The sequence below is a fragment of the Chanos chanos genome, chromosome 14 (genome assembly GCF_902362185.1).
Source record: "Chanos chanos chromosome 14, fChaCha1.1, whole genome shotgun sequence".
Classification (NCBI taxonomy): domain Eukaryota; kingdom Metazoa; phylum Chordata; class Actinopteri; order Gonorynchiformes; family Chanidae; genus Chanos; species Chanos chanos.
In genome coordinates, this window is record NC_044508.1 from 2765786 (window position 1) to 2791391 (window position 25606).

At 41.6% G+C, this 25606-nt stretch overlaps 3 protein-coding genes across 3 annotated transcripts; 1 reads left to right on the plus strand and 2 right to left on the minus strand.

Annotated features, from left to right (window-relative positions):
- Positions 1–803: 803 nt before the first annotated feature.
- sdf2l1 (stromal cell-derived factor 2-like 1) lies at positions 804–3820 on the minus strand. The gene is made up of 3 exons (XM_030791512.1): positions 3583–3820; positions 2535–2731; positions 804–2107 (listed from the first exon to the last, which is right to left on the minus strand). The coding sequence occupies exons 1-3, from the start codon at positions 3758–3760 to the stop codon at positions 1829–1831; spliced, it is 654 nt and encodes a 217-aa protein (XP_030647372.1). The 5' UTR covers positions 3761–3820; the 3' UTR covers positions 804–1828.
- A 2305-nt stretch (positions 3821–6125) lies between these two features.
- Positions 6126–10373, plus strand: ydjc (YdjC chitooligosaccharide deacetylase homolog). The gene is made up of 6 exons (XM_030791973.1): positions 6126–6175; positions 6861–7039; positions 7459–7615; positions 8680–8779; positions 9135–9312; positions 10007–10373. Exons 2-6 carry the CDS (start codon positions 6876–6878, stop codon positions 10371–10373), a joined length of 966 nt encoding a protein of 321 aa, XP_030647833.1. The 5' UTR covers positions 6126–6175; positions 6861–6875.
- Positions 10374–14559: 4186 nt separating this feature from the next.
- ube2l3b (ubiquitin-conjugating enzyme E2L 3b) lies at positions 14560–20018 on the minus strand. Its single transcript, XM_030791412.1, has 5 exons — positions 19880–20018; positions 19660–19737; positions 18012–18107; positions 17382–17568; positions 14560–14833 (listed from the first exon to the last, which is right to left on the minus strand). The coding sequence occupies exons 2-5, from the start codon at positions 19684–19686 to the stop codon at positions 14679–14681; spliced, it is 465 nt and encodes a 154-aa protein (XP_030647272.1). The 5' UTR covers positions 19687–19737; positions 19880–20018; the 3' UTR covers positions 14560–14678.
- Between the last annotated feature and the right edge of the window lie 5588 nt (positions 20019–25606).

The window sequence follows — 25606 nt, forward strand, 5'->3', positions numbered from 1 at the left end:
GTTGTTGCTTCTGACGCCACCTAGCGTACGATCCATCGTACTGCGTAAGATGTCGCGTTAGTCGATAAGAATGAAACATTTCAATAATACAAGAAGCATTGTGACAATGTTTTTTTTACCACTAATCACTTCCGGTAGCCAAAGAAGTTGCTCGATGTTCACGACAAAGAACTAAAAAGTGTATTTTACGAAATCACTCAAAAATCCATGGCCGTTTCACTGGAAATTTGCTTTTGTGTTATCCTGCGACGCTTTTTTTTAAATGGTGCTACTGTCTCTGGGGAGTTGAGAACTAAGTCCCAATGGAAGTCAGGTTTCCCCCTGTCGTTTCGCGTATCGACGTAAAATGTTTATTAGTAATATTACTAATACTACAGGCCATTGTTATAGTTGAATTGGATGAAAGTAAAAATCGGTCCATTCGTTACCGGTATGTTATGTGCATGCTACCTGTTGGTGCAGTGAGAAATCCAGGAGCAAGGCGTCTACGCTGTGCAACAGGGTCTGTGGTGCAATAGAGTAATTTGTAAGCAATTCGTCATTTTTCATTTATAAATTATTTACTACCAGTTTATAACAAATTTATTAGCCATTCTAGAAGAAATGCTCTTATCGTATGCAGTACCATGGTTTATGTCTGTATTTATAATTTTGAGGTGTATTATGTTGGAATGAATGACCACATATAGTTAATGTTTTAGCTGTGTGCTGTTGGTGGTGTAACTGTTTCCTCACATTATTTATTTATTTATTATTTAAAAAAGAAAAAAACCCACAATTGTCAGAGTTATCAGAATCAAAAGGACCCTAACATAATTTAGATTTATTGAGACCATTCTTCAAATGAATCATTACCAAACAGTTTTGTCTGTGCAGAAAAAAAAAAATCTCTAATTTTAACTGAAAGGGGATTTTAAATATAGAAAATACAGTACTAGCTGTTCAGTCCTTCATAAAGCAAGCAACAGTCCTGAAAAAAAAAGACAAAAAACAAACCAACATTAAAAACAAACCAACAATTAAAAAAAAAAGAAAAGAAAAAAAAAAATCAAACCAGGACAACGCATCTGCCACGCCGTTGATCCCATTGAGGAGAATGCCCCTTATAGAACAGACACATTTCACTATTCAGCAGTTACATTCATATTTACAAAAGAGAAACCAATTACAAACAAATTGAAACGTAGAAACTGAGTGTGAGTTTTGTGGTCCAAAAGCAGGAAAAAAAACCCTTTGAAGATGACGACAACAACAACAACAACAACAACAAAGAGATGCCATAAATCAATGAATGACAGAATGAAGAAAAAAACCAAACAACTAAATTAAGGTACTTTTGATAAATCCTGACCAAGGGCCTTTTTGGGGCTAGGTGACATCTCCAGAGGAGGGATGAGCATTTGACCTTAGGTGACACACAGGAGGTCGACATGTACTGGGATCATTTAGTTGTATCAGACTTTGCAGCCAGTAGCTCAGCTAGCGATCAGACAGGGAGAAGAAAAACATCCAAGGTTTTCCCCACCACTTTCTACAGTGAGAATTTGGGGAACACCAAGGTATTCGGTGGCCATTTTTAAGTAGTCGAACTTCTTCTTCTTTTGGCCACTAAAGGCTGGCACGACAGCACCACCTGCTGTTGTGGAGTACTCACTGCCAGCGCTGACTGATGACGAGACTAAGTCTGGAGTGAAGCACAGCAAAGATGTCTTTTCCACCCTGAGAAGCTGAGTAGCAGGCTGCACAGTCTGATCAACGTGAACAAGCTCCAGTAGCCCTCGGTGGACGGAGAGAGGGGGCAGGGCTTAACCCGGTGACATCACCGTCGTTAGAGCTCGTCATGGCGTGTGGGCTCGCTGCTGGGCTGGATGAACACACCCTCCATGACCTTCCAGTAGTTATGTGGACTGGGCGAGGGCATGCCATGCACCTCACGCTGGCCTCTGATGGGATGGCCATACTGCTCTCCGGTAACGCTCAGGAAAACATCCGTGCCCACATGTTTAAAGCGGACGGCATCATCCCGTTCCCAGTGTGTCCCGGGACACTGGACCGACCAAATGTCCAAGTCATCACCTTCTCCGTTCTCTCCGAACGCACTTACTTCCTGCAGAGAAAGAAGAACATGCATCATCTATAGTTAGTTCTCATTCCCATATCACTGACCGACCTGTTTAAACCATAAACTGACCTGCTGCTCCTAGCTCCTAGAGTGTGTGTGTGCTCACTGCTTGCATAGGATGGGTTAAATGCAGAGGCTGCATTTCACTGCTCACTGCTCTGGTGTGTGTGTGTGTGACCAGTAAAGTACTTCTTCTTCTAAAATTCAGAGGACCATTAAATAAAACTTGTCCTCCTTTATATTTCTTATACGAATGTTAATTATTGTTTCTAAAGTACACAACTGTGAAAACAAACATATTGCAAACCTCGAATCAGTGCCACCATCTTCTCTTTAAAAAAAAAACACCTCTTGCAACTCATATAAAGCATCAGGTCAAAGAGGATGAGAGAAAGAAAGAAAGAAAGGATACCTGGTTGTTAGACAAAGGCGAGCTGAAATGGTGTGTGTGAAGGTTGCGGCCAGTCTTCATGTGTGTAATCCTGATAGACTGGCCACATTTGATTAGCGCCCCTCGTTGGCAAGGGCTATTCGGTTTACCGCGGATACGCCAGTAGCTGTTAGCATCGTCCGCACTCTCGACACCCGTCACAGATTGCTGCCCGCTACCTGCAAAAACCGTTTTAAATACACATGCATTAAGACAAGTCGGCCAGGTCGAGATCGCCTGTGGAAGTCTACATGACCTGTAAATCGTATTTTCAGTGGGGTAAACTGCAATCATACTGTAGCTTATATGGTATGCATAATGATAACGATGGTATAGCCTACTGACAGAACGTGCCTGCATACATGTAAAATCAGAGCACCACCGTCTTTAATTAATTTGCACTGAACAAATTTGATCAGTTATAATCTGGGTAAGATTTGAGACGTTAACAATAAATGACTATCTAATTAAATACGTATCAATTTATAATTTGACCAGTCTTGAAGGGCTATCCTCCAAGCACCAACTATAATTTTTTTTAAGAAAAAATATATCCACTACGCATTCAAAAGGCGACTTTAAAGAAGACCCCACGTGTACATTGTAGACTGAGCTGGGAGATTTGGGAGACTAAAATTTTACATGTACGGAAGAATCTCTCCATCACCGCGCATGGTTAAGTTTAACAGTGACACCCCATACTGTTGTGCGTTTGAACTACTCTTTGTCCTGTTCTACTTCAGCATAGTGTCGGTATGTATTCTACTGTATGCGTTTATAAAGATTTAAACGTATATACTATATAACAAAACTAAACGAAACAAAACACTGGATACGCTGCAGTTGCACCGGGAAGTGCTATCAGTTAAGCTAGTTGAGCTAGCGTAGCAATGCACTATAGCCGGCATATGGCGGTGGAACGAAATACCCCTTGGGTAGTCGTCTCCTCTTCCATTTATGTCCATCAAAATGTATATTTAGATGTTTAATTCGATTCAACCAGGCTGTGTTGTGGTGACAGTGACGTTACCTGAACCGTATTTAACATCATGCGAGTGTAACCTGACGTTGTGTCGCGTGTTGAGCAGTTTAACCAGAGATCCACATGTAACGTAACTGGAGTCTGAATCGTGTGCCTCGCAATTCGACAAAATAACAAAAAATAAAAATAAATCAATGAAGACTCGGATGAATCTTAGTGGTTCCATAGTTCTTGCTCTAGTGCATCTTCATAACCGCAAGGAAAACAGAAAGGATGGATACGTAAAGAGAACACATTCAAACATTAAGGCTGATGTTAACCAATCACCTCATGACAAGTCCCAAAATAAGGAAGTTGAATACATACACGGAGATCCACAATTGGCAGAAGGTTTGATGATGTCACAAGCACTTGTAACCTGTTTAAAGTGACCCCAGTTGTGTTATATCTTTTAGTAAGCATGTGCCCCGGAGCGTGAGCTGCACATAGTTATGTTGTTCAGAGGAAAGAATGCATTTAAATACAGGAACACTAATATTTTGACAGACGTTCATTTTAATGACCACACATTTATTTTAATTCACCAACAAAGGGCTTTCAACAATGCAGAGGCAATCCAGTCATGCTGTCTACGGTCATTCTTTTAGTTTGCTGGTTAGAGGGGTCACAATTATGCCCAGTTTTTGGGATAATTCGAGCTGTCGTCTGTGCAAGGTGTTCAGGCTCAGTAAAGCAGCCTGCAGAATCTCTCGCAGCGCCTCAGTGGAGTCCCCCTGCTGGCCGCTTCTGGTAGCGCAGGGCAAGCGGCCAGTGTGCTGCTTTGGATGTGTCAGATGAATTCGCTGCAAAAGTCAGTAACAAACAAACAAACAAACAAACAAGAATTGTTCGTTACTCATAGATTATCATTTAGAGCTATTACTTGCATGCTGAACTTTTTTTTTCTTTATAAAATTGCCAAGGTTGGTACTCGTGAGCTCTCCAGTACACTCCAATTTACTGTAACCTAATTAAACACTGGGAAGAACCCTAACCCTAAACAAAATGTTTTGGCACTTTTTGTGAAATAGTCCTACAGATCACTCGTAAGGACATCTGGTCCTCATAAATACAGTAAAACCGAGGGCGTTCTATCCACATAAACACTGTATACTTATGATAATGTGTATCTTAAAAAATTACTTGCCTTGTTTTTACGGTGACGTCGTTGAAACGCAATCTTATTCAGTCGGTCTGTCACATTCCCGTATTTTTCAGGCATGGATTCCGCCGTTGTTTCTGCTTGTGGTGCACAGCGATCGTTTTTCTGTTTTGAAATGACCAATTCTGCTGTCGTCCGGCTTTTCGATTGCTCAAATACAAATTCATTCTTTACCGGAGTCTTGTCTATCGCATGAGGACTGAGAAGAGAACCGCACACGTTAGCTGGCTCAAGGTTTTCAGGAGTTTCATGACCTCTCTCCTGGCGAGTAACGCTCTCTTGATTTGCCCCACAACGTGATTCTTCTTGTCTCACGAGCAGTAACGGACTCCCGTCTGTTTTTTTGAGATGCAGCAGGTTTAACAGAACTTTTCCCAAGACGCTCTCCAGCGCTCTTAATGTGCCCGTCTGTTCCATGAAATGTTTGAATTCGTTCTCTAAGTAATCCGCCAACGGGTCAACCCTTCCCGATGGGTATGTTTGGGAGCTTGACTGTGTCGTCTCATCCTCATCGAAATCCCCCGAGTCATGAACATTTGTGAGACCCGAATCCCTAAACCATTCAGACTCTGAATCTGTAAATTCGACCGAAGCTGAAGAACTTAGACTGGTTTGTACAGATGTGTGACCGTCTCTCTCTTGCGATTCCATTCATTTAGGTAAACGGGTGTTGATGCTGAAGGTCGCCTCAAAGATTTGAGCCACAGTAGGCCTATGAGGTTTAAAACGTAGAGCACGTTTTTGTTAAATTACACTGCTTTACTTAATTACAGTCGTACATATCGTATATGCTGGTTTGGGTCAACGCCTGCTTTTTTGTTTCAATTGAGTTTCAGCATTCTAGTCTTGCGTTCGAAATTCGAAACTGGAATACTGATCGACTGTTGTGTAATCATTAAATCATTAAAAATCCCTGACAAACTGACTGTTAAATTATTTAGCTATCAAATCAATGTGAAGACATTTTGACGTGGAGGTTTTCACTACAGTAAGACGTGTAAAGGACACCCGCTGAACGCTGGGCAAACTCATTCACATCTATGTTTGCCACGTAATTTTGTCAAGCGCGGGAGGAGAGTTTCGTAGGACTACAGAACATAATGTTTTCATTTTCTTGAGCTCTTGTTATCCCTCCGTTTTTCTCTCTTTGATTGTTTGTCTATGTGGTGTGAACAGCAATACTTCACGTGTTTGTATGGTCTAAGTACCGTGGTTAGAAATGTTTTTGTTTGCAAGTTGCAAAAAGAGTTAAACAAACATCTGTCGAAATAAAAATAAATTAAGTTATGGTATTTCTTTGTAAATCCTCCAGAGGGCGTGACAAGCCCGGAAAGGGAAGTCAGCTGATCTGGTTTGACTGAATCGGACAGAAGTTAACAAGGTTTAGAGGGAATCTCCACGACAACCGGCGGTGATGGGTAGACCCCAGTGATAAAATGGGTGAGCGCTCTAACTCTTATATTCATCGTGTTTCGTATGAAGATTATTTATCGTTGTATCTGTTGCTGTGACTTGGCGAACACGCCGTGTCATTCTGGGAACTGCTGGCTATTAATAGTCTGGATTCAGACGCTTGTTGTAGACTACGACCTTGTTAAATATCGCGTTTAGATATATGGACAAGAACCGGGTGTCACTTAAGAATGACTGTGAAAACTGTTTTGTAGTTAAAAGTTTAATCGGACTATAACCCTAAACCAAGAAAACAATTAGGTTCCCCTCGACTGCGCTAGCTTTCCCGCTATTGATGGTAAATATTAGGGCAGAGTCTTCAGATCCTTTATCGAATATTTATAGCCTAGCTTGAAAAGCGATTAGCAACGGGAACTGACCAGCTGTGACAGCTTCGCCCTCGCCTTGACATAAATGTGACCACATGAACGAAGTAAAACGCCACTGTTGCGACATTCCTATTTGTGTGAAGTGGAGAGGAAAATGACGTGTCACCTGGCTCAAAGAAACTAGCCGTCGGTCTATAGTTTCGAGTCAAGTTCAGATGAACAGGCGGTCGCAGTTTTTCCTGGACAGAAACGTTGCTGTTTGAAGTTGGTCTGTGTAACCGATTTAATAGAGATAATTAGACCGTTTGAATTATTTTCGGTGTTTTCTTTTCCTATGCCACCAGCAAAGTTGAGTGAAGATGCCTCAACCCAAAGTCAAGTTGGTGGTCACAGGGGACGATTTTGGGTACTGTGACAGAAGAAACCGTGGAATAGTTGATTGTTTCCTTTCTGGAGGAATTTCTAATGTGTCACTACTGGTTAACGCCACCTCGGCTGAAGATGCGGCTGAGCTGGCTAAAAGGTAAGAGGAGATGAAAGAAGTTGTTTTAGATGTAATACGCTTTTCATAGTAACATTCAGTAAATTTAACGTGACAATTAGAAATGTAACAACGTGTTAGAACAGTATTTGTAAAATTGTGTAAATGTTGTATTCAGCCGAACTACCTGTTGCAATCAATATGATTTTTCCATAACATTTTCTTATGTGACATTCCGTGAAATGACAATATTACATTTAGAGTAACTAGCGTTGTTACTCTTTTAGTGTTACACCTCTGATCAGTACAACACGGACTGAGATGAATAAAATTGTAATGATTAAGCGCTTGGAAGTGGGAAATGCGAATTAATCTTTTTGGTTGTGGCACTAATTTATAACATGTTTTTGATTTATATCTTTTGAAGTAGCTAATCAGAAACATATTTTCTTGGCTTTCAGACATCACATCCCAATTGGACTCCATGCTAATCTGTCAGAGGGTTTGCCTGTGTCTCCGGATTTGGAGGGCTCCTCTCTCCTGAACAAGGATGGGGTTTTCCATGGGAAGATGGGATTTCGGAAAGTTTTACAGAGTGGCAAGCTAAACATGTCTGAGGTAAACCACTAAAAATGAATCCTTCCGCCCGTGACTTGATAAATACAACAAATGCTACCATTGTTACTTTGGTGAAGCCCGTTTGACTTTACACATTGTTTTAGTGCCTATGGTTGACGAAAAAAGATTTATGATTCACCTTCAAAAACTACACCCGTCACAATAATCTTACTTTAGCCAATTCGTCAAATGCGCACATAGATGCCAGGCAGTCCATTTCATGTGGTTTGAACTGTGGTCTCATATTAATCTTACCTTAAAACTACTATGGATGATTCCTGCTGCGCTCCACTGGCTGTTAAAAGCACGAATTTCATAATTTTAGAATCAGTGGGAAGATTTATGAGACTACAGTCTGAACAAACACGGAGATTAACTCTTATCTTTCAACATCACGCTGGCACAGTCGGACCTTACGAACGACGTGACCTGCTGACGGACGTGCGGTGTTAAAACGGGCAGAATATTTGCAGCATCATCACACGTGTTTGTTGCAAAACATTTGGCGGCTTAGCAGGAACATACTGAGCACTCTGTCATGGAACAGAGAACGAGAAGAGTGAACTTAATAGCGCTGTCAGCAATCTGGAGTCGTTAGTGCCTGGGTACAGTGTGACTGAGAACTAATGTTGCTTGATGAAGAAACTTTGTCGAGGGAAAAAAAAAAAAAAAAAAAACATCTGTTGTTGCCTTTGTGTGTTTAGACTTGACAAAGCCGAGTGACGTTTCCTGTCCTTCAGCGCCGTCTCCCTCTGCGTTTGTTTTCCTTGTAGGTGCGGTTGTTCCCTATATTTGCATCTCTCCCTTAGATTCCCCAGGAAATGGAAATGGAGGTGATCTCATAGCCGGGGCAGGATTTTTAGGGAAGTGGATCTGAGGATGTTTAAAATGACAGAGCGCCAAAAAGAAAAGTCTTTAGCCCCAACTAGAGCTTCCCATCCTTGTTAGTGACCAGGGATGTGTTCAAGGTGTTAGACAGGTCGTGAAACCTCTCAGACACAATCAACGTGTTTGTATCTGTGAGTTCAGAGTTGTTGTTGTTTTTTTTTTTGTCCTCCCCCCAGGTGGAGACGGAACTCCGTGCACAGGTGAAGCGCTTTCGCGATCTCACGGGTCACCTTCCAGCCCACATGGACGGCCATCAACACGTCCATGTGCTTCCAGGTAACGTTGGGGTCAAGGTTCACGTGTAAAAAAAAGAAACATGATAGCTGTTTTGGCATAGGGTTTTATGACACTGCTCTCCTAGTTGAACAGTTTTCTCTTTGTCTGCTGTACACACGTTCAGGAGGATACTAGACTAATGTGTAGACGCACGCAGTTCTGTAGGTATCTGGAGGTACTAAATGAATTAATCAATAGTTCCTCCCTGTGAGTACTTATTAATGTAATTTACTAATTTACCTTTGTAAGTACCCTCTGTCCTCATGAACCGCACAGTTGTCGTCATGAAACGCACGTCCGCACATTAATGTATATTTATATTGTGGGTGTGGTTTTGGGTTCTGGGGGCATCCAGAGGTGAGGGAGGTGTTTGCCCAGGTCCTCTCGGATTTCGGGATCATGTTTACACGTGTTCCTGTGGAACCTGGCCTCCACTCCTGCACCTCTTTACCGTCGCACCTCCTCGACTTCTACACACAGGTGGAGCAAGACGCCCTCCAGTCTGTCGAGGTCTTCCGTCGCCATGGCATCAGGTATGCAAGGCACTGTGGGATACTCCTAGTTGCTCTTTACAGAGAGTTTAGAGTTTAGCGCGCGTGTGAACTACTTTTCCCTGCAAAGGGAAATACATGGATGTGTGAACAGCCTGTTTTGGATTGAGGGAGTGCTGATGCAGCACATCGCTCAGCCAAACCGTGATCTCTAAACACAGGAATAATCAGGTGAACCACGACCTGTTTACTTGCCGATCGGACATTTGGCATTTTCCATTGGCACCACTGAGATGTTCTAGCCTTTTTTGTTTGTTTGTTTGTTTGTTTGTTTTTTGGCATATCAAGACAGTTCAGCATTTTCACGGCCTTTGTAGCCTAAATCTTATTGTGTGTGATTAAACAATGTTTGTATGCATGTCTATCGCTGGTTTATGTAACCAGGTGAAAGGAAAAAGGGGGAGAGAGAGAGTATCTGGTGACAGGAAGGGGGATTACCATGACTTGTTCTCAATGCCCATGGGGAAATTTGGCATAGGTCCTGAGAGTACATAACAGGAATAACAGGCACTGGGCTGTTTTTCAGGCATTCTGAGCATGAATCCTGTGACAGTCTGCTCCCGGCGGAATGTCTTCCCATTGTGGCGTCTTAAACATGACCCATAGTTCTGTCGGAGTGCTCAGACGCTATCCTGCCTGTCCTGAGTATTTGATTGGTTTTTGGTTTCCTCCCCAGATGGCCAGACGTATACCTCGGTCTGAGCACCATGGGACAGAACATGTCCGTTCCGAACCTCAAACGGGCTTTGGCCTACACGCTGGTCAGTAGGACTTCACTCAAGTCTAACGGATTCACCACACCCCCTCACATTGTGCGCAACAATGATATCAGTACCTCTGACTCTGACCAGCCAATCACAGCTGAGCTGATGGTGCACCCTGGATATCCGAGCCATCCACAACAAGGAGGGTGTGGCCAGGGGCCCGATGACTTCTCTCAGTCCTTGGATCGACAACATGAGCTGGAGACCCTGACCAATCCGTCTCTGCTTGTTTTCTACCAACAGCAGAACATTCACCTCTGTGCCTTCAAAGATCTTTAAATGCATCCTACTGCTTACACACTGATCTAGGATCAGTTTCCCTTACCTCAGGTCCCAATCTTAACCCTCTGACGGTTGGTGATGAAACTGACCAAGGACCTTGTAATGTATGGATTTTTTTCTCTTGTAATGTAATTTCTTTAAATGAATATAGTTTTTAAAGACATGACATACTATACCATAGGCTAGGCTAATGTTCTTCAGTTCTAGTTATGATGACCACATTGAGGAGTGCATATTTGGTTTGTGTCCAACACTAACACATTTAAGTGGTCAACCCAACAGGTCCTACTGGTTCCCAAAACTAGAACAGAGGAGCTGTCTAAAATTCTTAAGGTCTAAGCAGACTGGAATAAGCATAAATGACATGGTGTTAAACAGAGGTTTGCCCTTTTTTTTGTCTTCTCTGTAGAAGAGAGTTTGATGCCTTCAGTTGCTTACTGTAGTTCACATTTACGACATTACCACTGTAGGCAGTGGACATCTCCAGACATAACCCACTGTTTCCAGATAAAACCATGCGAATGTAAGCGTTTTGTAACTACCACAGCTTATGGAATGCATCAGACTCCTCAGACGTATAATGATGTGTAATGTGACATTGAACGCACTATTTTAATTCAAACTTTTGAAACGGCTGGAATTGCACTGGAGAAGTTCAAGTTTAAAATCAGACTGGAACAAAAGAGAGGTTGCCATAGTAAAAAAAAAAAAAAGAAAAAAAAAAGACCAGCCCTCAAAACAGTGACGTACACCAGCTGTGAGAATACCTTCACTAACAGACGGATGGCTCTTCCTTCCTACAACGGTGAACGGCAAGAAAACAACACTCAGAAACTCTCATCTTTAAAGTTTCATTTAAAAAAATAAATAAATCAACGACAACGACAACAACTTTATGTTAAAGATTCAGCTTACAAACCAAGGTGCTGTATTTGTTGGGATGGGATGGCTGCTTCACTAAAACCAGTTCAAGTCTCTGATTGGCTAGAGAAACGGTTTCTCTGGCAGAAATTTGCTCTGATTGGCTAGAGAAATGGTTTCTCTGGCAGAAATGTGCTCGGCGTCAGGAGTTGAGGCTTAAAAGTAGCAGAATGTGCAATAGGAACACTCCTGATTTCTTCTGTTGGACAGTTCCTTCATTTAATGACATGTTTACTGCATTCACGTGACTAACTGTAAAGTCCCCTGTGACTAAACACGGTCTGTTTGTCTTGTGTAGGTGAAACATGAGTCAGACTTTATTTAACTTGTGTTAGAGATATGGGAGAATATGACTGTCTGAGGAAGCATGAGTCAGTCCGACTGAATGATGTTCTCAAACACGCTATATTTTCCTTAAGTCCTCTGTGACGAATGTTTTTTTGCATATATATATATTTTTTTTCTTGTGATGTAATTTGAACTAAAAGCACAATTCTCTTAAACATTAGACATGTTGAAATTAGTGGATTGAAATTGTTTCACAGAATATGGAAAGAGATATTTAAAGGATAAAAGACCATTTTAAGTGTCACGGTTTGTAAACAGCCACGAAACCTGATGGAACACAACAGGGTAATGTACTGATATATAATCCCATCTCTGTTCCAAAGCAAATCACCTCATCTGATTGGCCAAAAACGATTGTTTTGTTTTTTTCTATTCACCTCTTTATGCTAGACCAACTAATAAAGAACAAACCTTTTATATTTCAGTTTATTTGCCTGTGTCATAGTATTTGGTCAGGATTAAAAACAGCTTTGAAACAAAAGCAAAATTTGAGTTTGCTGAGGAAAATAATTCACTGTGGATAAAATAGCTTCAAACATCACGTTTAACCCCCACAGTAGTCCAAATGTCACTGCAGACCTGTAACTCTGTTTTCAGTGACTCGGAGAACAAAAAGAATTATTTTTCAATACCTAGATTTTTTTTTTTTTGAATGTATCTAAATTTTGAGATCCAGAGAATAACAGGGCAGAGGTTTTCACATCCATTCCTGAGGCCTGACATACAGCAAGGAAGCGGCAAGCTAACAGTTCTGATTTAGCACACTGTGGGTGTGTCTATTGACAGACAAAACACACATGAGAGTGTTTTGTTAAAAAATGTGTCTTGGTGATGATTTACAGGAAAGACTTTTCATAACTAAGGCTGGACTTGAATATCAGTGTCCTAGAGCTAAGTTGTGGCTCAATACTGAAACTAACCATAAAGAAGAAAACGGCACTCCCCTGCTGGTCATTTTGTAATTCGCAGCACTGAGAGTCAAAGTTTAAAGATCAACCAGCATAACTGATTACCTCTTATCATCCGTCACTGAACTCACCGTTCAAATTTGTGACCGTGTGAAGCAAAATCTTCAACCCACCTGCTGCACATCGACTGTCCACATTTTCAACAAGATCACCCAGACTCCTCATAACTAGAAAATGCCAGACAAGGCTCTGATTGGTTAGCCGGCTTTATTAGGAAAGAGAGGACCACTCAGAGTCCAAACGCCCCACTAGGTCCTCCAATCAGAACATGTAAATGAACTGTAATGCGTCATCACTCAATCTTTCATTCATTTTATTCTTTTCAGATTTTAATCCATTTGAATGAAAAAAAGGAAGGGGAGTCTGCAAACACGTGATGATGAATTGTGGGGGAAAAAAAAGAAAACAAAAACAAAAAAAAACAATAAAAATGTTGAAACGATTTTTTTTTTGTTTTTCTCTAAGAAGAACAGTGAGTAGTCTGGCCTTATGAAGTGATTCAACAAGCTGGTGTTTAAAAAAAAAACAACAAAAAAACAAAAACAAAAATAAAACACGGGACAATTCTGAACCAGCTCGCCGCTCTCGCATGGAACAGCACAGCACCGGTCGTGGAAATGTGAAGAAACGACACTGTCATAAAACCATTGTTCCAAAGTGCCAAGATATACCACCTTCATCTGACGTTCATCATAGGCTTCCAAGGGGGCGGGGCAACAGATCCATAATGCGTCGGATTGGACAGTTTAGCCTGTCTGTAGGCGGGGTGTTTAGTGAGTGTAAAGTGTAAATTCTGTGAAATTCTCTCTCGGTGACTGCGTTTGATCTCGCCAGGTAAAAAGAGCGTTTTAACGTCACTCGGCCGGTCGCGTTCTCCACCTCTCAGGTGCCTGCACGCCCCCCCCACCCAAAACTCTCTACACTTTCAAGGCTGGCTGGGGAGGCGTGATTCCACTCCCCCCCCCCTCCACCTGAGCCGAAAAATGAACAAAGTACAAGATGTATTATAATCCTAGAGAAGTTTTTTTGTTTTGGGTTTTTTTTTTTTTTAGCCATGGGCATTTTCACTCATTCATAACCTTCCTTGTTTTCCACTTTGAAACTCACTCATGGCTAATATTGGTGGCTAGACTCACATTGTTCCTGTCTATATAGTAGACTACAGAGCTGCTGTTTTGGAGGACTGAGAGGGTGTGTCAGTGCAATGGAAGAAGCCCCCCCACCCCCCCCCTCAGAAAAAACAAACAAACAAAAAAAAAACGAGAAAAAGAGATGTATGAAAAGGTTTTTTTTGTTTGTTTTGATGATTTCTTTTTTTTTTTTTTTTTTGCAACGCCTCCAGTTTCAAGCTCTCCAGCCCCCAGCACCTTGTTTCTTTCTCGATTTCAAACTAAGGGGATTTTTTTTTTTTTAAGGTGAAGAATGAAGGAGGGCTAAAACACCAAGTCAGCATGAGGATGGGGTGGTCAGTAATAATAATACATTATAAATTATGGGTTTGTTTTTTTTTTCCTTCTGAATGAAGCAGATCATCGATCAAACTCAGATTAAAGAACAGTGCTAAAGCAATGCTGCTTATCTCAGCATCAAAAGGGGCTCAACGTTGGCCTGTCCTGATTCTGTGACATCTCTCCTCACAACATTCCTGACTCAATAACAGCTTCTCTAAACCAATTTTTTTAAACTTCTTTTTTTTTTTTTTTCCTTCTCTCTTTTGAACTTAAGAAAAAAAAAAAAATAATCGTAGAAAGTTAGTGACAGACTCAAAGCTAAAACACCAGGTGGAGAACACTCGAAAACTGAGAGCATCTCCCGAGTCCTGTTTCACCAAGGAGCCTGCAGGAGTGACGGGCCTCACTGGCTCAACTAGGATGACGTGTGTGTGTGTGTGTGTGTGTGTGTGTGTGTGTGTTTGTGTCTGTAAGTGTGTGTAGGGCAAAGGAAAAGAAGAAAGAAAGAAAGAGAGAGAGAGAGAAAGAGAGAGAGAGAGGATGTGAATAAGAAGAGGAGGAGGAAGCAGGGGGCTACACACTCGTCAGGTTTGGTTTGTGTGTGTGTTTGTGAATCAGTCCACTGGCCGCTTCTCTCCGTGTTTCTTTGTGAACTCCTCTGCGTTCTTAAAGAATTTTTTACGGTCCTTTGAGTATTCTTCCGCTAAGTCAGCCCTCAGAGGATGCTCAGGCTGGGGGTCGTTCACTAGGGCAATGAGCGACTGGATAACTGCAATGAAAAAAACACAAACAAACACGCTCAACCTCACGTATCACACCAATACATCCTGAGCTCAGCTAATTAGCCAAAGTTTAGCAAAAATAAGGTGTATGTTGTTGGAAAGTGCCTCAGTAAAGGGTTAGCATGAATGATTAGGTTTCTTAGGCATATAAAGGCTAATGACAACATGAAGGCAAAAGAAAACACTCTAAGAAGAACTGACTGGGTTGAACCAAAATTGCTGATTATTTTCTGGAGAAAGAGGCAAACACCAGACCCGTCAAATGTCACTGGCTGATTAAATACATTCCCCTTTTTGTCTTTCATATGTCACACCATCCTCTCCCAGTTTGGACTGACCAGTTTCTTTTATTATCCTAATTCCCAGTCACGGCACAAGCCATGCACTGAACTGGAAGAGCGAAGGCTAGCGTGAGCATCCTCACAAACAGGCTAAGTCAGCCGACTGCTGACACCCGAAGGGTTTATGGGCGTCTCCATGGGAACAGGTTCCGTGCAGACACTGACCCTGCTTCCCTTAGCAACCATACAGGTGCAGCACTTACGCTAGGCTTTGCTGAAGCACGACAACGGAAAGTGTTCCCTGTCCAACGCAGCCGAACGTGTCCCCTGCCACGCCCGAGAAGACTAATGTTTGTGTTTGTATGCACAGTTTTATAGATAAGGGCTGATTTATTGCTATGTCTGTATCACCCAGGATCATGAGAGATCTAACATTCCAAATTCTGAATTCCAACATTCCGAACTTCCTTCTGACTATGAACAATATGAGTGCCTGAGACCTGGTTTTAACCCATTCAAACCTTCCTCTTTATTACCATCTCTAGCTCTGTGTAGGGTAAGATTAGGTATAAAAAAAAGGGAACAAACAGAAAACAAAATAAAAGGTATTTTACCTTAACGTGCTAAGCTAGCCACACCTTCGTACCTTCAACTCAAACCCTCCTCCACTTTCCACATCCCCACCACATTACAAACCAACAAGACACATTTGCACTTATTTATAACAACAAAAAAACCCGCTTCTATCCAGATTCAAACAAACCCCACTAGGGTCTTGCTACTCAACACCAAAGTGTCACAACCAAAGGAATGGACAACAGTAATAACAACAAATCAAAACAGTTTCACTACATGAGGGTGACGGCACATTATCTTCTGTGACTGTCCTATGAGGCTTGGCCAGAATGTGACATCACACATGAGGGATCAGAGCTGAGGTCACAACCAGTTATGTTACACCAAGGATCAGGGCTTCCTCAGTTAGCACTGGGCTACTTTTCACACAAACAGAGTAACAGAAAAGGTTACTCCTGTAAATGAGGAAACAATACTCTGTTTACTTCCCAAATAAGTAACCTGTAACTTTCCACTCTGTTGTTCATGGAAAAGTCTGAGGAGCCCATTCAAATAATCTCACGCTCTGTCCCCTGGTTTATTTATCCATTCATTTGACTGGCGTTTTCACGGGCCTATCACGGATGGACATTTGTTCTCTACCATGTCAAGCATCTTTCTTTTTTTTATTTCAGCCAGGTTGCATTTGAGGCAAACTAGGTTGTGAAGAAAAAGCAGCGTCTGACCGATAAACAGGACATCTGTGGTTTACAGCTAAACGAGGGCTTTGCTTCTAGCGGCCTGCGTGCACTGTGTTTGTCTGCGCTGGTCGGCGATACATGGGTGGCATGGCGGGCAAATCATCCTGCAATTCAAATGCCACGTTACACGCGGCTGGACTGGGAGTCAATAAGAACGCGCTGGGCCGTGCTTTGCCTGCTCCGGTGTTGACGGGCTGCGAGAAAAGCCATAAGCAATTCAGTGACTCCACATGTCACAGCGGTAGGGGGGCGTGGCCGTCTGCTCGTGTTAGGCTGCTGTGTTAACACCTGTACAGTAGGAAGTGGACCTAAGTGCAGCCTAGTTGGGCTTGACCTTGCTCAGTTCCTCACAGGCCCGCATACTGGCCCACAGTGGGTTTACAGTGGTGGGGGATTTATGAGAATACAGGAAATCTGACATGCCAGAATGGGAGGGGGGGAAAAAAAAAAAAAAAGGGTGTAAATCTGAAGAGAAAAGAAAAAGAACACTGTGTTCTCTCACAGGGCTGAAGACTACCAGTCTCTACATACAGCAGAGAGTGTTAACACAATAACAAAGTAAACAGCTTACATCAGCCCGCCCAAAACCAATAAGGTAAACGGAGTTAAAAGCATATTTCTTGATAGACGAATGAATGAATGAATGAATGGATGGATGGATGAATGGCTTAGTCAGGTTTTGCCTGGGCACAGAGAAATTTCATGCTCTTAGCCTTGTGAGCTAGCGCCTAAACACTTCAATTTCACCGCTGTGTCCTGGAGTAGGGAAAAATCTCTCACATTTATCCATGCTATCAATGACATTGGTTTTATACTGGATGCTATCATCTGAAGTCACGAGGCCACGTTGGATGGTGCTGCGACTGAAACAGACCTTCAGGTAGAGCGCATCAAGACTGAGTCGCTCTGTCTCTGAAGGCGGAGGAAGACGTTCTCACCTTGGTCGGTTTTGGTGGCTGGTTTCCAGTTTTCAGCACTGATGACTGGGAGGCAGACCTGTCCCTTCTCATCAATGTTAGGATGGTAGATCTTGGTCTTGAAGGTGATCTTGGGCGGTTTGAACGGATACTCAGCGGGGAAAATGATCTCGATCCTAAACGCTCCTTTGTCGTACGGAGGGTTGTCCTTAAAAGGAAAACAGCAAGGAGCATGTGTGTCAGCGAGGACACATATTTCAGTTGTACCAAACGACGCAGATAATACGCTGAAGAAGCCGACAGTGATGTCATAAAGGAAGCATCCAAATTCTGCTTGCTCTCAATGGAATGTCTGGTGATCATGTGACTTTGATTTATGACCAGCAATGAGGCAGAGTGCCACGCTAACAACAAAGCTTACAGTTTCAATCATCAACATCATGAACATATGTGAAAACATCTGCTGCTCAGGTCTGACTCAACTTAACCTTAAGGGAAGAACACGGTTTAAATCATTTTTCGATGAAGAAAATGAATGGAAATTGAATCCTAAAGTTATTTAAAAAGTTCATATGTGATATACAGGGAGGTCTCCAGTTGATGGACTGAATTCATATTCACTCTCCCAATGAAAACGTGAAACTTTCTCACCGGAACAATCAGCCCCTGCCAGGTCAAAATGTTTGATTCATCGACTTGAATGTTACGGAAGTTTTTCATTCCAGATTTGCGGATTTCTTCAAGTTCCTGAGAAAAAAACAAAAACACACACACAAAAAACATATTCATAAATAAATGTCTGGTAGCTAAGTACCATTCAAGGCAAATGCATACAACAGAGACAAACAAGCTGATCTCTTTCAATAGACCTGACTCTTTTCTGAGAAAATTAGTATGCCAAAGTAAATGTTCTTGCAGCCACTGAGGTAAAATAAGAAATAAGTTCTAAAATGGGTATGACAGCCATTAATCTACACAAATGCTAGACCCTACAGTCTTTAACTCACTTTCGATACTTTACTGATATAAATTGATATACAGATCAGTGCACGACTAAAACAATCAGATCTACGGCCCATACATCTCTTTAGAGATGATTAATCGCAATTATGCACGAAAACAGGGGAATAACTTCCGTGAGGTCATTGAATATTCGTGCTTATCGACCATACCAACATCTTTACCTCGCAATAACTGTTTCCTCTCAGACTGTAAGACATAACCTAACGTGTACGAAACTTATCAGATCAGGAAGTGACCACAAGACACGAGCATTCTGTGACACCTTTCCGCGTGCAGTTCAATTCCCGGAATGACAGATAGCTAAATTAAGCGGCTAGAGTCAACCAATAGTGCTACGAATATTTGTTATCGTAACCGACGTCATACTTTTAATTAAACCAATTCTGCTGTCCAAGGTTAGTCGAGTTCAAAGCTTCCGACAAAGATTAGTGGCCAGTAAAGATTAAGTGAACTATGTGGTAAAAAACAAACGACGATTGTCGCTTCTTTCGGTTTTGAATGGGTGCTACAAGTACCTTCAGTCAAGAAGACAAAACCGGTTACGCTTTCGGTTTTTCGTAAGGGCGTAGCTAGCTAAGATACGCAGCTAGCAAGCTAAATGCTACAAAAGCCTGACCGGCTAACTTTAGCTCTCAAACAATTTTGACCTGCCAATCCAATGAACTATTTATGTTTTTGTTGCGCACTCTGACAAAGAAAGGGTCGGTCTCAGTATTCACTGGTTTCCCATTCATAATGTCCGTTATGTGAGTTAGTCGATGAAGTTCGAAACAATTGGTTTCGACTTCAAAGTACAGCTAACTTATTCTCCACAGAAGCTATCTATCAGCTAGCTGCTTAGTTTTTTGCGAGACACCATGAATTAGCTGTGGCCGTTTTTACATGAGGACAGGGCGAATGAATGATTGAAGGAAGCGCTGATCTAGCCGAAATTCCGCTGTCGAGCGTGCGAGACCGCGATTTTGAACTGAAATAGTAAACTGCCAGTCCCTCAAGCAGTTCAGTGAATATTCAGACACGCCGGTTTCTGTAGCTTTCTACCCGGCCTTTGAGTACCGGTGCTTCCCTCTTCCTCTGTTTGGAAATGTTTCGCGAGCCGACTGTCCTCCTCTAAGGCAAATCACAATACGAACCAGGAAAGGGGGTGAAATTCACCCAAACAAATGATACAGATGCCTTCTACATTAAATAAACATTGAATCCAACGTGACGAGAAGTTAACTGTCTTCGGACCTAATTATGAATGAAAAAATAAGAGTGAGGTAAAAGATCCTACCTTGTGCAGCCGCCTGCTCGCCGCCATCTTCGGATCTTTCAACTGTTCCCAGAGTCCACAGCGCCGCAGTAAGGCAGTCTGCACAGACAAGGTTCAAAATTGAACATGAAAAATGACCTTAGAACTGATCCAGAATCGGCTTTCTCTTTTACTTTATACATATGAATCTAGTCATTGTGACGACAGCAAAAATTAAACAAAAACGTTATCAGATGCGTACCTGCGGGTACTTTCCTGAAGAAGCAGAAAAGAGGAGGAAAAGGCTGTTCTAAATAGTCTTCCTCTCTTGTGTCTGTTATTCGAGCCTTCTTGATCCCAGATCACTGTGTTCACCTCACCACATTAGAGAGAACGATGTTGTTCGTCTAACCGTCTTGTTTTTAACTACTAGTCATGCGCGTGTGTTGCGTCGGCCCATTCACTGGACTGCAGTTGCTTCATTTGATGTCTTTTCATTGGGATTTATGACATCCGTGACGCGTTCAGACATGTCATACGGAAATCGAATATGCACTGAAACTGATATGCACAGTAAAAATACCCAGGACTTTCAAATGCAGCTTACAGAAATCCAAACAAGCCGCACTGTAGCCTGACACCCACATGCACTTTCACGTTCATTCTGGGAGAGCTGAAAAAGTAGGATACCACATGGTCTGCTCGGATTAGTAAATTGACAGAGCATAATTCAGAAAAGCGAAACCCGGCTGCAGTGTCATATTAGTTATGACTCCCTTGAAACAGAGACTTTAAAAAAAGGATAAATAAATGAAAATTACTATATCTGGAACCCTGGTGTTAATCCAGTCCGTAATGTTTACCCCCTTGTTCTCCTTGGCCGGCATGAATAAAGTTTACTTGTATGTATTAATATGTAAAGATGTGTTGATAATTCCACATTAATAACAGCAACAACAATATCTTTAATACTATTACAACTACAACAACAAAAACTACCACTACTACTAATCATCATCATCATCATCATCATCATCATCACTGGTTGGCTTTTCATGTCCACAGGAATTATTCTTTCAGATTAAATTTGTTCCAGAGGAAAGGCCTGGAGGGAGGTCTTGCATGGCGAGCAATTCAACCCTCAGATACACACTGTCTTTCAACTCTTTGGTTGAGGACAGGGTGGAATGCTTCTTATTTGGAATAAATGTGAACCAAAACCTGGGATATAACTGGTCTTGCGTCCCTGACCCCTGGGCAGTTCAGCATTGTCAGTGACCAATACCGGACAGTTGTGTCACATGACATCATTTCAGCCAGTCAGGGTCTGACCTCATTCCCTTCATCAGTAGAATTCTGTCTCTGTCTCCTGCCTCTGGGAATGACAAACCCACAGTACTGAGTGAAGCCCAGAAATACACAGTGAGGCTTCGTCTAAGCAGACCATTCGGAAGAAAGGGTTATATCACAAATATATCACAAACATATGTTCTTTTCTGGGTAGTATCACAAAAAATGAGGCAATGCTGCATCCCAGATTCACAAAGCTATTTGGAAATAATGACATGGATTCCTCCTGATTTCTTATCCATTGTAAACAAGAAAACAGCCCAACACTATGCAGTGATCAGGACCTTTTTTGGAGCGGGGGGGGGGGGGGGGGGGGGGGGGGGTCTGAAAGAGAAAACAGAAAGCTACATTATCATTTCTGTGGTAAAGAATGCGGTGCTTCTTGTCTTCATACTTTTAGTTTCACACTTTGATACCTTTGGCATCTTCATACACGTCTTTCAATTCTAAGAAAGTCCGAAGTTTCTCATAAGAAAACTTTTGACAAGCGTCGTCTCTTTTTTGTTAAAAATGAGAGTAGGCAGCATTCTTGAAACAGATGGGGAGAAAAATGATTAATCGCTAGTCAACTAGCTAAGGATCTCAACTTCTGTTTTATCTGTTTGTCTGTCAGTTTTACAATTTTATTTGTGTACTACACACTGAGCTAGTGTCCCCCAGTTTCAGTTTTATGTTAAGTTCTAGCAAAAACACAGCTGAATCAGCCAATCTTGATTGGGTGATTCATATGATAAATTGACTTGGTTACATGCTTTCCGTGCTCCCTCATGTTTAAATGGACAACAAATGAATTGTCCAAAGGCTCCTCATGATACGGTTAGGGCATTGCTCTAGACCCTCTCTCTTTTCACAAAAGCATCTCTAGTATAACTCTGTGTCACTGTAACTACTGACACATGGCAAATCAGGGTCAGCTGGGGTGACCAGAGCTATTGGTTTGCCGCTTATAAATTATGGTTTCGTTCTCCGTGTACACACTGAGATTCTTCACAGTTAAATTGATCAAAATGTCGGATCTCAATTCCGAAGCAATGGTAAAGAGGGCATGAGGAAAAAAAAAACACCTACAATTTCAGCGCCTGTTCAAAAAAGGAAGTTTTTTGTTTTTGCTTCTTCTGTTTCTGCAAAAATACATTTCCTGTCCAATTTCTTACACAGGAAATAATTTCATCTTGAAAAAAAGGGTGGCAGTCGTGGCCACTGTGAGAAAAACGCAGCTGTTGTGTTTAGGGAGAACTATCCAGAGCTTGGAGTCTACATACATAACCTGACACATAGGCCAGCAAGATTGTCTCTACTCTGTGAGTCAGTCATCCAAAGCGTTCAATTTGCTAACTGTTAACTTACCTGACAGAGTGTAAAAGTGAGCGCTTCTACCATGTCAATGACATTCAACACTCAGCAGAGGGAAGGAGGTTGTGAGTGCATGTGAAGAACAGTGGTTATGTGGTGAGTTGGCAATGCGGGGGTTAACAGATGTAGCGTAATTTGAAAATGAACACCGTGCAACTCCAGAAAAAATGTTCTCTGGGAAATGAACATTTAACAGTACTATGGCGTGGGCACAGTGTGACTTCTAATATCCAAGCAGAATTCAAAAAAAAAAAAAAAAAGATTTGGAGACAGGAAACATTGGATAAAATGTATGTGAATAGACATGTATTAGCTAACAAATAATCAGAGATGAAAGAACAAATATTTCAGAACTCTTATGACTTCGATGAAAATAAGATTTGCTTGGATGCCTAAATTACTTGCAAGTTCATGGCCACAGAGACAAAAGCTCCAAACGGAGACTGAGCAACGTCCAAATTCATTCGTTAACGAAAAAAGTGTCTGTACGTAGTGTTTTGGAACATAAAGAAGCCATGAGCATGATTCTGAGAGATCTACTTCAACGTTAATGGATTACAAATGGATATATCTTGAGTCTTGAGGCCTCTGTGCACCAAGGTAGAACTACACAGCAGCAAGGACTGAAACAATGGGACATATTAGAAAGATATCACAGTGAATTAAATTTAAAATTAAGGTTGTAGAACAATAAAACAAATCATCAAAACTACTTTCTTTCAAGCATTTCGTATGACAAAACCACCTGCTCTTGTTATATCTCTGTGTTTTTAACAGCTAAGGAAACTGAATCTTTGTCTCATTCGATGAATTATGGCTTCTTTCATATGGAAACTCTGAAAGCACTGTCCAAAAACAGAAAAAAAATAACCCATAACTGTTGTGACGAGTTAGGAGTTTTATTCCGAATAACATCCGCATAGTAAATGGGCATGTTATTCAAACACAGCTGTCTCACTCTCTCTCTCTCTCTCTCTCTCTTCCTGTCTCTCTCTGTTTTCCCCTCCAGCAAGAGAATTAATCCTCAGAACGCAAAAAAAAGCCCGGTCTGGTGTGCTGGAGCTTCTCTTGGTGAAAATGTACATACACATACACTGGGTGAGGATGCTCTAGAGGAAGGATAATGCTCTCAGGGTGTGTGTTTGTAAGTGCGTGTTCGGTTTGGGTCAGACGGTACAGCATAGGAGGAAAGAGTAACAATTCTAATGTATTCTTTTCTCTGTCTGATGGTTATTACCTTATGTTTTGAGTAATTTACTCCTCAGTTACACTGTGTTGATTTCATCCGCTGACTTACATGTACCGCAGACATTAAGTTCATTTGCTCATGATTGCTACCCAGCATGACAGATTGGTATTTCTCTGTGACTGCAGTCCAGAAATCTGTTTAACATTCTGAGTCGTCATGCAGTTGCTATTATCAGCTCTGTCCACTGTTCTCACTATGAGAGACTTAATCACAAAGCACAGAATTTGCTCTTAACCTTTTTAAAACATGTAAGGAGTAAATGTCAATAAAAAAAAATATGGTTTAAATGGTTCGAGTTCTTTCTAAATGGATTCAGAAAAATGGAAAGATCCAGAAAAATGGATCGATACATTTTTGATGTAGGAAGCCTAGTCTATCTCAGAATTTCACAAACTGCCCTAAAAAAACCCCACTTAAATACCACACTAGCCCTCTCTAAAGTAGGTTATCTCTGACTGGGAGAATGTTACTTCAAAGAGAGGTCATTTTAACATTCTCCACTGCTCTTGCAGATGAAACTTCTGTTGATTCTAAAGGAGCTGAACATTCTTTTGATCATCGTGTTAACATTCCGTGGGTTTGATTATGACATCACTACTTCCTCCCTCATTATTTTCTCATTTATTACATCACCGTCTCTGGCCTCATTTTATTCTTTTATGACATCACCACCTTCACTTTATTCTCTTTAAACAGACAGCACACACATGACATTATGAAAACACTCCAGAAATGACTCGATGAATTGGAAATAAAGACGAGAGGCGTAATTAATCTGTGTTCACGTGAGCACTTTGTTATTTGGATATTAATATTACATTGCCATTGTCATACACATTATTTAGCAGGTGAGGGAACAGCGCAGCTAGCTGAGGTACATGTATGTACAAGCAGAGGCAAAGGAACACAAGCAGAGAAAGAGAGCTGAAGAAAGAGGAGAGGTGTTCTCCTTCAAACTTTGCCAAATGCACAACCCCTGACCAGCACAGCATTGGATACAAATCTTGTCAGTACTCTTCATAAACATAAGGGGGCGCTGGTTGGCTTTAAATAAAGGCACTATAAGCAAGGAACCTCAAATCTATTCCTTTAAGTCACTCTGGAATCCTGATGGGTTTTTTTTTTTTTGACCTCATAATTTGGAGTCTGACTTCCACCTGCAGAACAGGTGTGTATGGTCTTCAGCCAATCAGAGACCACAGTGTTTAGCTTATGTGAAAAACAGCTGGACCCTGGACTTCAAGGACTGGATTTGGGGAACACTGCACTATCGAAACCACAGAAATTATGATGAAAACCTGTCAGTAAACGGAAGTTTGGGTAAAACGCATCTCTTATGAAGACTACTTAATGGTACCAGTTAGCAGCACTGTTTTTTCTCCATTCTTTTTAACGACTCTGTCCAGCAGCAAGGCTTGGTTTTGTGCTTACTAAAGACCAGGTGTCAATCATCAAACACCACAGTCGCCATCCCAGGCCACATACTCTGGCACCATTAAATATTCATACTCATATTTTTCACCCCCTTGGCATAATGCTACAAGTCATTCACCAATCAATTCAACTCAGTAATAAAACTGCAGCAAGATGAAAACCTTATTCCCAACCTCCAGTTGCTTCAGCACCAGGAGAACTTAAGATGGGAAGGGTACTAAAATCTAAAACCACCTGACTGCATTTTGGCTCTCACTCTGATTTTTTTTCATCTTTCTTTTTCTGGTTGTTTGCTCGGGGCACCAATTAAAAAAACATTTCTACCTTCCCAACAGAGAAAGACTTTGGCATTAGTGACTGTTCTACATTCTTTACAACCCTCTCTTAACTTTTTCTCTCACTGTTTATGTTTTCTGTCTTCCTAGCATTGCCTCGCTCCTTCTCTCTCTCTCTCTCTCTGTTTTGCCTCTTCCTAGCAAGACCCGGCCTACATTAGCAGTGCTGTCTGTATGACAACTTAGTCTATAACATAAACAAACAAAAAAAATGCGTCTGGAAGACAAAAGGACCCAGATTTAGTCTCAGAACATAATCAGAACTAAA

Coding starts and splice junctions, on each gene's coding strand:
- ydjc (XM_030791973.1), top strand. CDS start 6,876: ATGCCTCAACCCAAAGTCAAGTTGGTGGTCACAGGGGACGATTTTGGG. Junction 7,616..8,679: donor GCAAGCTAAACATGTCTGAG/GTAAACCACTAA, acceptor TCCTCCCCCCAG/GTGGAGACGGAACTCCGTGC. Junction 9,313..10,006: donor TTCCGTCGCCATGGCATCAG/GTATGCAAGGCA, acceptor TTTCCTCCCCAG/ATGGCCAGACGTATACCTCG.
- ube2l3b (XM_030791412.1), bottom strand. CDS start 19,686: ATGGCGGCGAGCAGGCGGCTGCACAAG. Junction 18,108..19,659: donor CGAGCAGGCGGCTGCACAAG/GTAGGATCTTTT, acceptor TTTTTTTCTCAG/GAACTTGAAGAAATCCGCAA. Junction 17,569..18,011: donor GGCAGGGGCTGATTGTTCCG/GTGAGAAAGTTT, acceptor TTTCCTTTTAAG/GACAACCCTCCGTACGACAA.
- sdf2l1 (XM_030791512.1), bottom strand. CDS start 3,760: ATGGAACCACTAAGATTCATCCGAGTCTTCATTGATTTATTTTTATTT. Junction 2,732..3,582: donor TGATGTTAAATACGGTTCAG/GTAACGTCACTG, acceptor CGGTTTTTGCAG/GTAGCGGGCAGCAATCTGTG. Junction 2,108..2,534: donor CGCCTTTGTCTAACAACCAG/GTATCCTTTCTT, acceptor CTTTCTCTGCAG/GAAGTAAGTGCGTTCGGAGA.